The sequence below is a fragment of the Charadrius vociferus genome, unplaced genomic scaffold (genome assembly GCF_000708025.1).
Source record: "Charadrius vociferus isolate BGI_N301 unplaced genomic scaffold, ASM70802v2 scaffold162, whole genome shotgun sequence".
In the NCBI taxonomy this organism is placed as follows: Eukaryota; Metazoa; Chordata; class Aves; order Charadriiformes; family Charadriidae; genus Charadrius; species Charadrius vociferus.
This window is the reverse complement of record NW_009647236.1, coordinates 2,131,114-2,146,216: the sequence shown is the minus strand read 5'-3', so window position 1 is coordinate 2,146,216 and position 15,103 is coordinate 2,131,114. Positions and strand designations below refer to the sequence as shown.

At 42.7% G+C, this 15,103-nt stretch overlaps 1 protein-coding gene across 1 annotated transcript; it reads right to left on the bottom strand.

Moving 5' to 3' along the window:
• Window positions 1–950: 950 nt before the first annotated feature.
• B4GALT4 (UDP-Gal:betaGlcNAc beta 1,4- galactosyltransferase, polypeptide 4) lies at window positions 951–14,897 on the bottom strand. Its single transcript, XM_009879905.1, has 6 exons — window positions 14,630–14,897; window positions 12,866–13,098; window positions 9,152–9,339; window positions 4,417–4,539; window positions 1,862–1,966; window positions 951–1,410 (listed from the first exon to the last, which is right to left on the bottom strand). The coding sequence occupies exons 1-6, from the start codon at window positions 14,895–14,897 to the stop codon at window positions 1,269–1,271; spliced, it is 1,059 nt and encodes a 352-aa protein (XP_009878207.1). The 3' UTR covers window positions 951–1,268.
• Window positions 14,898–15,103: the final 206 nt, after the last annotated feature.

The following is a 15,103-nucleotide window of genomic DNA, read 5'->3' as shown; positions in this document are numbered from 1 at the left end:
GGAATGCACTTGTACATACCTGACTGTGAGACTGACACAGTCTGCCCAAGACCTTCCCCTTTCTGTAATCTTTCTTTCTCTATAAAATCAGCCAGTAGCACTGCCTGCCAGGTGCAATTATTTTGCAAGCATGACACAGGGTAATTTTGTTTGTTCCTTATAGATACTAAAATTCCCTGTTCACTGAAAAGCTGCATCTATCCCACCAACACCTAAAAATGTATTTAAAGCTTCAGCCTTCTCAACAGTTGGAATAATGTGTCAACCAGCTAGAGAACCATTCTTCAACATTTAGTAGTAGTATTTTCCTGAAAGAAACTCTCCCAACCCTGGCTTCCCATCTACCTTGAATGGGATGCATATCCAACAAGCAGGTGCAAGGACAGTTAGGTATCATGCAGTAAGGCAAGGAAAGTGCTCTAATCAAGATTTTAGCAGAAATCCTGCAGCATACTGGAACAGTTAGTTAACCACAGACTCTCACCAATCTTCTAAAACAAGAATCACAAATGGGACTGGGTAGGCACCCTGCTAACAGTGTGGCCCAAAGCATTAGAAACTGTGGATACCAATTTCACTCCATCTGACATAGTTGGCCACTGCATTTCCTTCCAGCTATCTCCAGAATAACACACAACCTGCAGAACTGAGACTTTGATTTTGCCACAGGATGCTTCAGCAGTCCCACGGCAGCGTGAGCTGAGCTCATGAATGACAAGAGAAGACTTTGAATTCAATTGAGTGTATTTATTGACAGATTTTTAACATCTTCTCACCTATTACCATTATTGCCCTTCCCTCACACATAAGCAGTTTTTCATCAGGGTAGAAAAAAAAAAGCTCTTCTCAGCAAGTTGGTGGGAAATTCTTGTGCTTTTAATGAGAAAAAACTTTTGAAGTCATGGGCGTGTGAGCAGTGCTAGGCTGCCTTTCCCCTACAACAAATAAGGAGTTTAGGAGTAGTTGCAAGAACAAAACTTTTTTCAGGAGACTTAGTTTAAGTCCTTCCACTGGATCAGCCCAAACAAGGACACTTTTGCAAATGTCTCAGCAGAAAGTGCATAGAAGAACATGAGGACCTGTCCCTCAGGTCAGTCTCTATCTCCAGTCCTCACAAAAGGAAATTCTCAAACAACCAATTAGATGCTGTGAAGAAAAACTTTCTTCTGTGCTACTGAAGTACTCTTTCAAGCAGAGTGCTGGGAGTCATCTGCTGTAACAGCAACCACAACCTGTTGCCATTTCCTGTAACCCGTGGGTGCTCACCCTTATGAGATCTTCGGCTGCACGCTGAAATCTACTGTGATGTTGATGTATAAAGGGTTATGTTCCACTGAAAGCAGTTTATATGAACAAGAGTTCAGCCCATCTGTTTTCCACGTTTTAGATACCTGATGTAGAAGCTTCATCCTGAGGACAAAGAGGAGAAAATCTTCATTGACATGCATAGGAAAGGAGTTTTGAGCTCTCTCCCACTACTAGTAAATGTACAGGCAGAGCTACAGCCGTTCTGTATCTACTGGGAATGTAAAGTCATACTTTTCCTGTCCTCATCATAGACAGTCAGACATAGGGGAAAAAAGTCCTTTGGTTTAATCTCTGAAATCATATGCTCAAATTATAGCTATGTAACTACAACTTTCTAACTTTCCAAGGAACATCACTCAGTTGATTCTAGGCAGATGTCATGTACAGAACAGCAGCTGCCAGCTGTGAACAGTGGTGTCACAGGGGTGTCCCCCAGAGCTTCTGGGTACCACAAAATGCCTATTTGGCCTAGAGCAACGAACTTAGCCCTCAGGTGCCTGGCTCATAGCCACATACCAAGACGATGCAAGGTAGAATACTGTTCTTGACTCACCTCTCCCTATTCTCCTCATTACCATGGTCTCGTTTGTGGAAGATCATCGTGTACCTGGCTATATCAGCAGATGGCCTCACCACTCTCATCTTCTGCATCTCAACCCTGGAAGAAACAATAGTGCCATGAGCAAGATGCCACCTATAAACAGGCTCTTAAGGAAAAAAAACCCCAACATTTGGAAATTTCATCTCTTGTAGATGCCATTGAAACAAGCACAGAGAAACTCATCTTCATCTCTTCCACAACCCATTTTCCAGAGAAATGGGGCTCAGAGTTGTATTTCTGGAGAACAGGTCCAGTAGAGTGACAGATACCTCCTTTTGAACAAAGGCAGGTAGTTACTACAGTAGAGATCATATAGAGCTTTAAGCACACATTACACAACAGAGTACATTTAAATTAGTATTGTCTGGTCTAGTTTGTACTGCCCCCTGTTAAACCTGGGAGGTCTGTAGAAAGATTCGACACATTTTGCAAGAAGTTCATCTCAAGTCCTACAATAAAGCCCCTATACTTGATAGTTCTCCACTTAAAAAAAAAAAAAAGCTTGTTTTCTTTTTTAATAGTTGGCAGACAGCAGCAAATTTTTATTTGACATGAAAAAAAAAATATTTCTGAGAACAGTGCCAGAAACACTGAGCCCCAAGCATGGAGTTAAGCATCTGACATGAGACACTTGGTTGGAGCTTTTAGCCTTAAGCACATCTGTGGAGCACCACAATTTTGCTCTGTCAGCAGAAAGGGTTAACTTCATTACAGTGGAATTAAGGAATAGCTCAGGTCTTTGCTAGTCACATCAGCAGCTGAAAGAAACCAAGATTTGAAGAAACTGAGCCCCTACAGCTTTCCAATGACTGTAGCTGAAAATTATCAAACAAGTGATCTGCAAATCTCTTTGTGATGCCCTTAGGAGGGGGCCCAAGAGAAGCCATCACATTTAGCTCAGAGAAAAACCAGTAGGACCTAGAGCACTCCAGCCCCAAGTTCTTGAAGATACTGAAGGAGATGCTGCCATCTGTTGTCTTTGCAGAGGAAGGCTGCAGGGATCTCTGTACAACAACCCATTGAGACAGCAAGGTTTCCATTACCTACCCACTGCAAACTCTGTAACCAGCCCAGTCCAAGAGGAAAGGCATGAGCCAAGTCCAGTTGCAGTGTGCAGCCTGGGTCATATGATTTGGTTTCCACACCAAGATCGCAACAGCTGCAAAGTTATGAGCTGCCATGCACAAGCAAGCATCACTTTTGATTCCAGCCACTTGCAAACATTGGGGAGACCCTCAGTAAATCCTGCAGATCTGCTGCCCACCAGCACATTTGAAAGAACACCACTATCACCTTTCTTTGCTCATTAACTGTGACACTTCTCAGCAAGCTGGGTAATAAGATGGTACCAAGCCATCCCCTATAAAAACCAGCTTCCAAGAAGTCAGAGAGAAGACGTGGGTGTGTCTAGCTAGGGGTAGAGAGGGGGGGAAAAAAAAAGTTGCGATTAAGAAGGGACAGAAATCCATGTCACCGGTAGACCTTTTAGATTTCTTGAGATACAGCTGACTGATCTGCTGAACTGACACAGAGAAAAACTTTAATTCGGAAGTTCCTAAATTTAACACACTGATTTTACTAGTGTAGTTATTTAATATCACCACGTATATGAGGTTTATGTTTATTGCATATTTAAGCAATTGAAAAGGATAAACACTTGAGAATGACAGAGTACACCCAAGTTACAGATTGACAGGCTTGGCCAGCAGAGCTTGTGGGGTTTTTTTTGTTGTTGGGGTTTTTTTCTTCCTTCACTAACAGCAATGCAGAATTAGAGGTTTCCTCCTAGGCAAAGGGCAAAAGATCAACATAAAAATTGTGTTGACTTCTTTGTCCCGCTAAACCTCTCAAACTAACAAGTTTCTCTTACTTTGACAGGCATATCTGCAAAAATTAGTTTTAACAAGAGCAAAGGGCGTATTGCATATACATACAGTCTTTCTAAAATTCAAGTTATTCACTATCTTAACTACAATCAACACCAACCACATACAAACTAAGCCCTGCTTGGAGTAAATCATGGTAGTCAATGCAAAAAGCCCGATCCCACCAAAACCAAAACACTAGCACGCTCTTGCAAAGTATTGGAACTTTGTGTCTTTTTGGCAAATCGCACTCCAGTTTTCAATCTTATGATTTCGGTTATAACCAATTTCCAAGCAAGAATACAAATACTGTGTGGCCGAGACAAAAAACAAACAAAACCAACCCAACCCCCAAAGAACCCCAAAACCCTATAACAAACCCTACATCAAACCAACAGTGCTGTCAGGAGGAAGACCAAGGCTCAGGCATGCCTAACCTTTTTAAAGAGAAAGGTGTTCACAGAACTGCATCTCACACTCCAAATCCCCACTGCGATACCCTTTTGAATTAAAGGCTTCTGTAGCGTTCCACCTTTGGAGGCTAGCTGTGAAGTCACACCGTTTTTTGGGTTTTTTTGTTTTTAAAATCCATGTGTCCCCCTCTCACACCCATTTCCCTCTAGCCTTTTATTTATTTATTACCTGATTCGAAGGTCATCATCTTCTCCACCCCAACCCCAGTAGTTGTTAGAGAATCCATTCACTTTGGAGAACTGATCTCTTGTTAGAGCAGTTACACCTCCAAAATATCCTTTGTACCGTAACCTAGAAGTACATGAGAGGTGAGAATGAAGAATTCAAAGTCAAGTTCTACCAACAATAAAAATACCACTGAAACTCTTGATCTAGACCTGTCTTTTACAGAGTTAAGGGTGCACAAAGCCATGAAGAAGGTCTTGTTCTCTTACTCTTTTCACAAAAAGTTGGTGATTTGCTTTAGACCACAACTCTCCAACTGAGAGAACGTAGCCGCCCTGTAGTTTCTCTTTACACGACTCCCCTTGCCAGCCAAAAAGCACTTCACCTCAAGGACTCCGATGAGCAGAAAAGGAACAAAGCTACACTAATATAGCGGAAGCTTTGTAGTAATGACAGCAGGCCATTGACTATCTTACAGCTGAATCTGAAAAACTTGAAATTAAGTCATATCACAGCAAAGGGGCATGTGCTACAGGATATTGCAGGACCAATTCCAAGGTAAGGTACAGTTCACGTTACTTAGTAACCTAATGTAATGGTTTTCAGCTCTGAAGGAGATTAATTTTTAACTTCTACCTTCCTTCTCCTGGAAACTGCATCTACTTTAAAAAACTATTTACATACCATGTTTATTTATTTTCCTCTACCATTTTGCTAATTGCATTTTATGATACTGTCCTCTTTCTTGGGCCTTACGGTAAGCATTACAACACAGCCCCTACTGCACTGCCACTGCCAACTTCAGAGGTGATGTGCACATGGCTGCTGATTGCATTTTGATTTCTAGATGTATGTGAATCTAAACAGATGAACAAATTGCCAGGGCTAGACAGTATCCATTATGTCAATTTACATGCCAGACAAGCAAAGGTGCATGGGACTTCAGCGATGTCCTTGAGCCCAGCAGTTCTGCCAGTTTTCAGTCCATCTCACTATCCATTTACTAATCCATACTTCATCACTTTGTCAATGGGGATGTTATGGGAGACAGTGTTGAAAGTCTTCTTAAGTCAACATAAACATTATTCACTAACCCCTCCCTCATCCACCAAGCTAGTCAAATCAGAGAAGGCCATCAGGTTGGTCAGGCATGATTTGTGAAGAGATTTGCTTCATCACCTTCCCAGGGATTAAAGGGTGACGTTGACTAGCCTGTAGTTCCTCAAATCTTCCTTCTTGCTTGTCCTGAAGATAGAACTGACATTTGTTTTCTTCCAGTCCTCAGGAACCACCCCCCGTAATCATCACGGCCTTTCAAAGATAACAGAATGGCCTCGCAATGACAGCAACCAGTTCCCTTAGCACTCATGGATACATCCCATCAGGTCACATGGTTTTACAGCGCATGCCCAGTTTGTTTGAGTATTCCTTAACTTGATCCTCCTCCATCAGAGTAAGTCTTCGTACAGACTTTTCCACTGGTATCAGAAGCCTGGGAATCCTGAAGGCAAATCTTGCCAGTAAGGACCAAGGTAGAGAAGGCATTGAGTATCCTGGCCTTTTTCTTGTCTTTTGTCACCAAGTCCCCTGCCACGCAGCGGGTACACATTTTCCCTGCTCTTCCCAGTAGCTGATGTACCTGTAGAAGCCCTTCACATTGCCCTTCATGTTGCTTGTGAGATTCAACTCCAGAGAGGCTTTGGTTTTTCTAGCGCCATCCCTGCATGCTTAGACAGCATCTTTTGTGTCCTCACAAGTCACCTGACTCTGCTTCCACCTTCCTTGTTCATCCATGCAGGCCTCCATCCACCTTTGCTTGACTTCCTGCACATAGAAATGAACCATCCTTGAGCATGAAGGAGGCAATCCCTGAAGATCTATCAGCTCTCCTGAACCCGTCCTGTCTCCAGGGCCATCTCCCACGTGATTCTTCCAAGCAGATTCCTGAACAAGTAGTCCAGGGTTGTGATCTTGCTATTTGCCTCATTCCCTCCTTGTTTCTGACCTTCACATCCCTGATGAGTTCTTCCTTGTTTGCAAGTATAAAGTTCAGCAGAATACCACCCTTCCTCAGCTGTGATCACCCGTGTTATCACAGTTACCAATTCACTTCAGAAATCTCCTGGATTGTGTCCTGGTTTGTTGCCCTTACAGCAGATACCAACATAACTAAAGTCTTCCACAAGGGCAAGGGCCTGTATACATGAAGCTTCTTCCAGTTGTCTGAAAAACACCTTCAACTGGTATTTGCTGGGATTGTGATATACTTCCCAAAAAGATGATGTTATCTATATAACTAAAAAAAAGGATGGTTCAAGACAGATGCAGTCTCTCGTGCTCTACCTGTGTTTTTTTCTACCTTTAGAATTTTCACTCTTCCTTGCTCTCTCCCCTTTATCTTCTCTCCTAGAGAAGACCAACCACAAGGTAGCAGAGGCCCCATCAAATTTTAATTATGCATCACCACCTTGAGACTTCTGCTGTGCTCTAGAGAAATGCAGTGAACAAGTAGAATGCACAGCAAGGAGGTCCCATAAACAGCAACAGCAGGGAAGAGCCTTCCCAAGCCATGCTTTCAGGCTGCACTGCCAGTCACCAACAGTCCCACATCTCCCCATTACAGCAGCCTGGTAGGGTTTGGGAACTGACTGCCCACCCACACATATATATATGCACCCCAGTGCTTGCTTATGCTCCCCGTAATTCCCCTACACCACTGGAGAGGCAGACACTGAAGGAGCCAGAGCTGTAACCAGGACAGTGCTGCTCATTCAACCCTCCTCAGGCAGAGCAGAACTGGCAGGGCCTAGGCATATCTTGCTCACAGGTGACATCATCTGTAAAAATTGCACCTCTCCCCTGAGGACAAGAGATTATCAGCTCCTTTGGGATTTTTAAAACTGGACTGGAGAAACCATGCAATAGAAATGATCATTAGGAAAGGATGTTGTGCTGGTCTCAGTGAAATAGCTTAGCTACGCTAGGAAAGTTTTTTCCACCCTTACCTTCAAAGTTTGAATATATAAACCTTTTCCTAAAGAATCTAAACTCAAGTTGTAGTTTATAACTAACATAAGGTATTTTCTCTCCAGAAGAGCATGGCTGCTAAGATTAGCATGCACTTCATCACCATAGAGGATATCTCCCTGGAAGAAAACCAAATATCCCACAAAACCCACATTCCTGCCCAGGACATTTTGTGTTAATGCAGACCATGTATGACTTCAGTTTTCTCAACCCCATCTGAACATGTCTCAGCATGCTCACCGCAGCCTAAGCAAAACACTGAGGGCACACAACTGGGATTTCAACCTGTGGTCTCGCTCAGTTTAGGTATCATTCTTGAGCTCAGGATCTGAATTCCTTCAAATATACCCAGGAATTCCATTGGAAGTAGAACATTATTATCCCCGCTTCACAGATGTGTAAATGGAGGCAGTGACACAGAAAAGTATGAATCTGAATCCAACCACCACTATCCTAGTGAATACTGGTGCAGGGTATTCACAACACCCTAGGGTAGGGGATTCAGGGATTCACAACAAAAACATTTTGTCAGTGTAAAACTATTTAAAGCCAAAGCTTAAAGCCCACCATAACTAACAGCTCCTTTCACAAACAGGAGAAACCTGATGAAATAAATAGTAAGAAGACCCCTTAGTAAAAGCAAAAAAATCCATCTGCACGCTTAGCTAAGCTAAACGCTTTCAGTAACTAAGGCACAGGAGGTTAAGTAAAGCACCTCAAGCTTTGTGCCATGTTGTTAGCCTGGATTCTATTTGCCTGTCAATTAACCTGCAAACCAGTGTTTCAGTTGCTTTGGTGCACAACTAACCTGTATCCCTCAGCATTCTCTGTGCAAGGCACAGTGCTTCAAAAACTTGTCACAAGCCTAGTTCATTTGCGCTTGTTCCCATTTTCACTGAATAACGGGAAAGTGAGTATTATTCTGCATAAGGATTTGCACATCCCACCTCTTTCTCATATATTTAAAGAAGGAAACCCAAAAGCGAAGCAGAGCTTTACTTCAAAGTACTCTGAGATCAAAAAAAAAAGCCCACTTCTAATTAATATTTAGAGTGAGATGACATAAGAGGTGACTCTTGAAAGAAACCACATTCAATGAAACCACTCTAGCCATTAAATTCACCAAGCTCAGGAGCCTTTTGTTCTCTGAGGTGGCTTGAACCTGACTTTTCACTTTGGATTATTTATATCAAACTATCACTTAGTGGACCCCTTTAAAAATCAGAACAAGCCTGTATTAAACACTGCCAAATACCCAAAGGACAACCCTATCCCTTGGCAAATTCTCACACTTGAGCTCTCAATAGCAGAAGTTACCTCTTCAACAGCAAAAGCTGCGGGAAGTTTTATTAGCGCAATATCACACTGTCAAATCACAGGACCAGGAGACGGAAATGTATTTCTAGCTTTGACAGAAGGTCTTTGCACAACCTCTGCCACATTGCTTTCCTCTCAAACCACCCTCTACCTCACCCCAGAAACCAGAATGATGACAATGATCATTTGTACAAGTGACCACGAAGATGACTTCAGAGATGTCTGTACCGTTACCTTTTGTCAGAAGGCGCTCCAGAGAGGTGGAGTGTTACCACCAGAAATCTGGTGTCAGAAGGAAGGGTAGATACCAGTGTACAGCTCCCTCAGAAGAGGAACATTATCAGTAACGTGACATTTCCCAGTTGGTATTCTTTCCATATTCCTGGTTTCCTACCTGTATCCAGTATTGTTCCTGCCAACTACAAGGTGCTTTGGTTGTTTGTCACACATGTAAACGTTAAAGTCATTTTCTGGCACCAGATCCACATCATGGAAAATGAAACAGTCCCAGTTCATTTCTTTTAGGGCTTCTAGGTATCCTACATTCAGCAGTTTAGCTCGATTAAATTTGGTGCTGCCAGCCTGTGGAAGAGAATGGGAAAAAAAAAAACAAAACTCTGAAGAAGGTGTCAAACCTTTGAACCAGAACTGCTCTTGGGCATTTGTTCTAATTGCATAGTTCGCAACTGCATTCGTGCGTCACAGCCTTTACAGCAGTAACTACACAAAGAGCTACCCTGTAACATTAGATACAGCATGAGAGTTGCCAATGATGCAAAAGGTTTCTTCAGTCTCTCCTTGTCATGAACAAACACAACCAGGGCCAGGAGAGCCTATGGTTACTGGGCACCAGAAGTACGTGTGCTGCATGATGCAATTTTAGTGCTATTGCTGCGCCTGTCCTGGAGTTCCCACCAGGCTACATAACAAAAGAGGTATCAGTAAACAGTTTAGAAACTGGCACTTCATACAACTGTGTCAGTAAGGCTTATGGAAGTTGAAAAAAAAAAAAAATAATGAACAAACAACCCAAATCAAATCAACAACAACAACAAAAAAAAAATAGCCCAAACCATTACTACCATACTAATTGGTTTCTAGATGTCAGAGCATCTGCCACAGATGATTTATGCTTGTCCACTCAGTTTAGAGGATAGTGATGCTTAAAGACTTCACTGTATTTCCTTAGGTCACACAGTAGGTGGCAGAGTGGGAAATAAAAAGCAGGTTCCTTCATTTTTAACTGCTGTCTATAACCTAATTATAATGCTGCACAGGGACTCCCCACAGCACAGAGCTTGACTTGACTTTTACTAGTCTTCGTTGTTTGCCTTTGCTGTAAGTTAGTGCATCTTTGCTTTTCAAAGCAACGGTATACACACACCTGGCAGTTTTGTGAGCTCACCACCACACTGTTCACTCTGGAACAACAGGTGTGCTTATCTTGCCATTTATTTTTTACTGGGCTGTACACACATGCCAGCTTGTAGAAGGCTTTCTGCTCCTGAGGACAAGGTGAGTTGCCTCAAGCTTCCACCTGGGAGTCAGAGAGCCAAGCCCTGTGCTCCCAGAAACTGACAGGACAGTGATCTTCCAGAGCTAGGAACCTGATGTACCTGAGGTAAAGAATAAAAAAAAATTTTCAAGAGAAAGGGGTCATTTGCTAGAAGCTGCCTGGACTGAAGAAGGCTCCATGGAAGATGACAAAGAAGCTGGCTTCCCCAGACAGAGAAGGATAGCTGTAGGGAAAAGCAGTTGTATACAAAGCAAGTTTTATCATTCTAAAAAGTAATGCTCTGCTCTGAAGCAGCAATTAGTTGAAATGGCAACAGCCATCCGCACCTGCACAAAGAAGATTTATGGGACTTATGGCTCCATACCTGCAGTTAGGGAAACACAGCCCAGTGCCTGTTTTGAGAAATTAAGAGAGGGATAATTAATGCTTCTGTTCTCAGTCAGGGAATGAATTTTCCAAGAGAAAATAAGATACAATTCACCCAAAAATCTATGATGTCAAATTTCTGAGTGTTTTGCTTTGTTTTTTAAAGTGTCCTGTATATGAAAATACCCATCAGAGAATCTTCTCCTGATGGTGAAAACATAGGTTATTGCATGAACAGAACAACTCAGATGACTGGTAAAGAACATACAGAGAACTTGTATTGGGTATCAAACCCAGCCTAATTCAGCAGCAGCATCTACAGTTCTGTCTCCCCCATCAGTACAGTCAGGCACCACAGCCCACTTCCCACACAAAGGTAGCCCGATGACAGCTAAAATTGCTTTCCAGGAAGGGCAGTTTTCAATGTTAGACCACGTCTGAACAAATAGCGAAGTTTACTCTCATCTTTTATTGAGGAGAGAATTGTTCTTCTTTGCTTCTGTGTAAGAAGAACACTGACCACAATGACAAACGTATATTGGGAAAGAAATTATTCACCCTTTAGGGATTACAAACTGACATTTTTTTCAGCACTGTGCTCATGTATGCACGAGTTTGTGTAGAGAAATGATTTAAAAAGAGATGTTAAAGTCGCCCATAAAGAAGAGATGTGGAGTGTGCCCTTCAACAGCTCACAGAGAAAAAAATATAAAAGCCCCATTTCTTAATCTTCCTCCAAAATAAAGTCTGTGTATTTTAATAGTTAAATTCTGTTTTTAACTATTTCTTTCCTCAAAAGATACTTAACTAATGACATCACAAATGGAGAGTGAAAATGGATTTGCCATAAAAGAGTTTTGTTAGACCCACTTTCCTGTCTTTGGGTATGCCTATCTACATGGAAAGGCTAACAAAAAGTTTACAGTCCCCCAAGTAAAAACTCTGATAGAGCAAGTCCAGACTTGACATTGCTGCTCACATCAGACAGAGCTTTCATACTTCCGTATTACATTTTGCTAACATGACAACAGCTATTCTCAACCTCACATATTTCAATAAATAAAAGAACGCATGCCCATTCTCCCAATGATTTATTGCTAACCACTGCTCGCTAGCTGGAGTGAGCTCTTTTATGTACGATTACAGTACATACTAATGCAGAAAAAAAACCCTCAGTTTTTCCACTCTACAGTCCACATGATGACTCTAAACAATGAAAGAACAGTCTATACCAACTGAAAGTATGTATTCTGCCATGACTTTTGTTGTTGTTCTGCTATGCCATTGAGCAAAAGTGTAAGCTTTCACCTAGAAAGCACTGCTTCATACTGGTTAATTGACTCTAGCCTCTTTAAACAGAAGAGAAGAGAAACGATATTAATTTATCACCTTTTTCTCCTGCTATCTGAAAAATCCATTTACAGTCAAAGCAGAACACATAAGTAAATGACAATAAAAGAAAGCAAACACAATAAAAGACCAAGACAACATATTAAAAAAGAGAAATCTATGCTGCTTTTAGCTTATGTGGCCAGAACATAAGAACGTTTGATGAAAGACAACGTGGCCCAAGTCTGTATGCTCAAATTGTAGCCCCTGACTCAGCAGAGCTAGAAAGAATGCAGATAAAGAAATTAATAAATCTTTCAGGAACCAAATGCTCTGCCATGACTACTTCCCACAGCCCTTGCTGGGCAAGTAAAGCACCTACAAGCAGTGGCTGGCATGTTTAGTTTGAGACAGCAGAAGTAAGTACAACCACAGGATACACACATGCTTACTAAGCATGACAGCCAGCAAGCAGATGGGAGAGGAGAGCTAGATACAAACTGAGGCCATCGATCCAAACAGCTCCGAATTTAAAGGCAGAAAACACATCAGCCTAGTTACATATGTGTATCCTGCAAGAGAAGTGAGTTGCATTAGTAACGCAGAAGCAGCTTACCTTGAATGCTAACTCAGAAATAGTAAGTTACTTAAGACTGAGAAATAGGCACCAGTTAAAGACACTTTGTTAATACTTCCCAGCTTTGCCAACAGTAGCTGAGATCTTGCAGTGCTACCAGCAATGGCTGCATGCACCACTGCATCCCTCAACAAGTAGAAGTGTTTGAAGCAGGCTTGGAGGACTGATGTTAGACAGCAGAGGCAGCAGGATGCCCATCCTCAGACTGCAGAGCACTGTTGTCATCTCCACCCAAACACATCTCTGCACAATTGCCTCACCTGGTGAATAACGTAGATGCCATAGTCCAGCTGCTGCCTCTGTAGGAAGGGGTGGAGGTGCTCCAGGAGGTACAGCAGATGCTTCTCGCGATTGCGGTGTGGGATGAGGATGGCCACATGCTGCAATGCTGAGCACTCTGTAGGGTGATACCGGCCCTTGGCTACCTGAGGGTTCTCCTTTTGCACTTCTTCTAGTGTGAGAGATGCTTTGAAGGTGAGTTTGCTGGCACCTCCTGCAGGAGAAGCATAAGAAACTTTCCTGACATGTTTCGGGTTGTAGCTAGTCCAGTCACCAAATGAGGCACTCTGTAACCAGCATAAGAAACCCAGGTTCAAGCCCCAATTGGTTTCCCCACCTTTCCAAGAGAAGAGTAGCGCTACAAGGCCATTATGCCGGCAGTGAAACAAGAGGATATTGAGCATTTAGTTGCTTAAACATAGAGTAGTGAAAAAAATAATCAAGAGAAGTTCCACCCTACTGCAGGAAGATTGTCCAGAAATGGCTGCCAGTGCAAAGCAGAAGAGAGGGAAGTGGAAAGATATGCCTGGTTGTGAAAAGTCATCTCTACTTAAAGCATGAACAAAAGCATCACAGGCTTAAGGCTATAAATTTGTAAGATAAAATGTACCGAGGCTTTCTGTAGCCAAATGAAATTTTCATTGCTTCTCTTGCACTGAGCTATCATTCCAGCCCCTCCAGACTCGGACTTGGCGAACCCATGAAAGAGAACAATGCAGGCAACTGTGACAGCTACAGCCGCAGTGCCTTTACTTAAGCAAATAGGTCTTGGGAGTAGGGGTGGGGGTGTGCAGCTAGACAGCAGCTTTTTGGACTACATCAGAGAGGAGGGAAAGAATCCAGCTTCCCAAACAAACCCCTTATCGGGTTCACAAAAAGGAAGAGGAAGAAGACAATGACATGGTACTGCAAAGCAGAAGTCTGGTGCTGATAGCAATACTAAGACACAAAAAAAAGTAGACTACTAAAAATGGCCAAACCAAGGAAACAGTCACCTATTTGAACCATCACCGTAAGTCGTGCTAACCCCAATGCAGCTGTGAAGTCAAATGTCAAGACAGAGACAAAAGTACATCTAATAATGAAAAGGCAAAAAATTGAGGAAAGGTGAAAAGACTTGTGGTTGAGATAAAGATAGTTTAACAAAAAAAGCAAAAGCTACAAGCACAAACAAGGCAAAAAGAGAAATTAACTCATTACTTCCTATTGGCGGGCAGATGTCCAGCCACGTCCTGGGAGGCAGGGCTCCAGCACATATAGCAGTTGTTGGGAAGACAAACACTGTAACCATGAACATCCACCCGTCTTTCTTTCCCTGAGCTTTTATTGCTGAGCATGACAAATGGTCATATGGTATGGAATATCCCTTTGGTCATTTGGGGTCAGCTGTCCTGGCTGTGTCCACTCCCAATCTCTTGCCCATCCCTAGCCTAACAGATTTTGGGGGCCAGAGAAGAGAGAGACAGTCTCAACAGAGTGCAAACACTTCAGCAGTAGCCAAATCACTCATACATCACCAAAGCTGTTTCAGTCACAAATGCAAAGCATGGCACCATACAGACTGCTATCCCAGCCAGACCCAGCACAGGCACTCTGTGCCACAAGTCGCTTCCTCCCTCAGAAGCGCTTACTGCAACTGGTTGTGTTGTATGTGTCACAGAAAAAGTGTCTAGGAAGAAAACTAAGTCAGCAATACCAAAGCAGATGTAACTTTTTAGAAAGGAGAAGAAAGCACCATGACTTACGCAGGTATGGAGACAGAGCTGGGCAGTGAACCTGAAATGACTTCACAGTGGGAACTTTTGCAATTGATTCAATCTTTTCTTCCTGTTGACTGTCCTCCAGGCTACTTCCCTTTCTGAAATTCTCCACAATGCTCTTAGCTTTAGAAATATGCTGTCTGGAGTCCACAAGGTAACTGAATGTGGCCCATAGCACCATCAAACACAAAGCTGCAAGCACCAACACTTTGAACTTATAGAAGAGGTGGAAGACGTACAAATTCAAGGCCATGGCTCTCCCTGATCCACAAATGGCTTCCTCTGGCCTGATGCCAAGACAGGCCACTGCGCATCCAGTAGGGATGAAACCAATCCGAGAAGAATGTCACAGTAAGAAAGGAAAGTTGGAGGTAGGGAGGGCTGCCACACTTTCTGCAGTTTTGCAATTCATGGAGCCATGGTGCTGTTTGATCTTCAAATGTCAGAAAATACAACTTA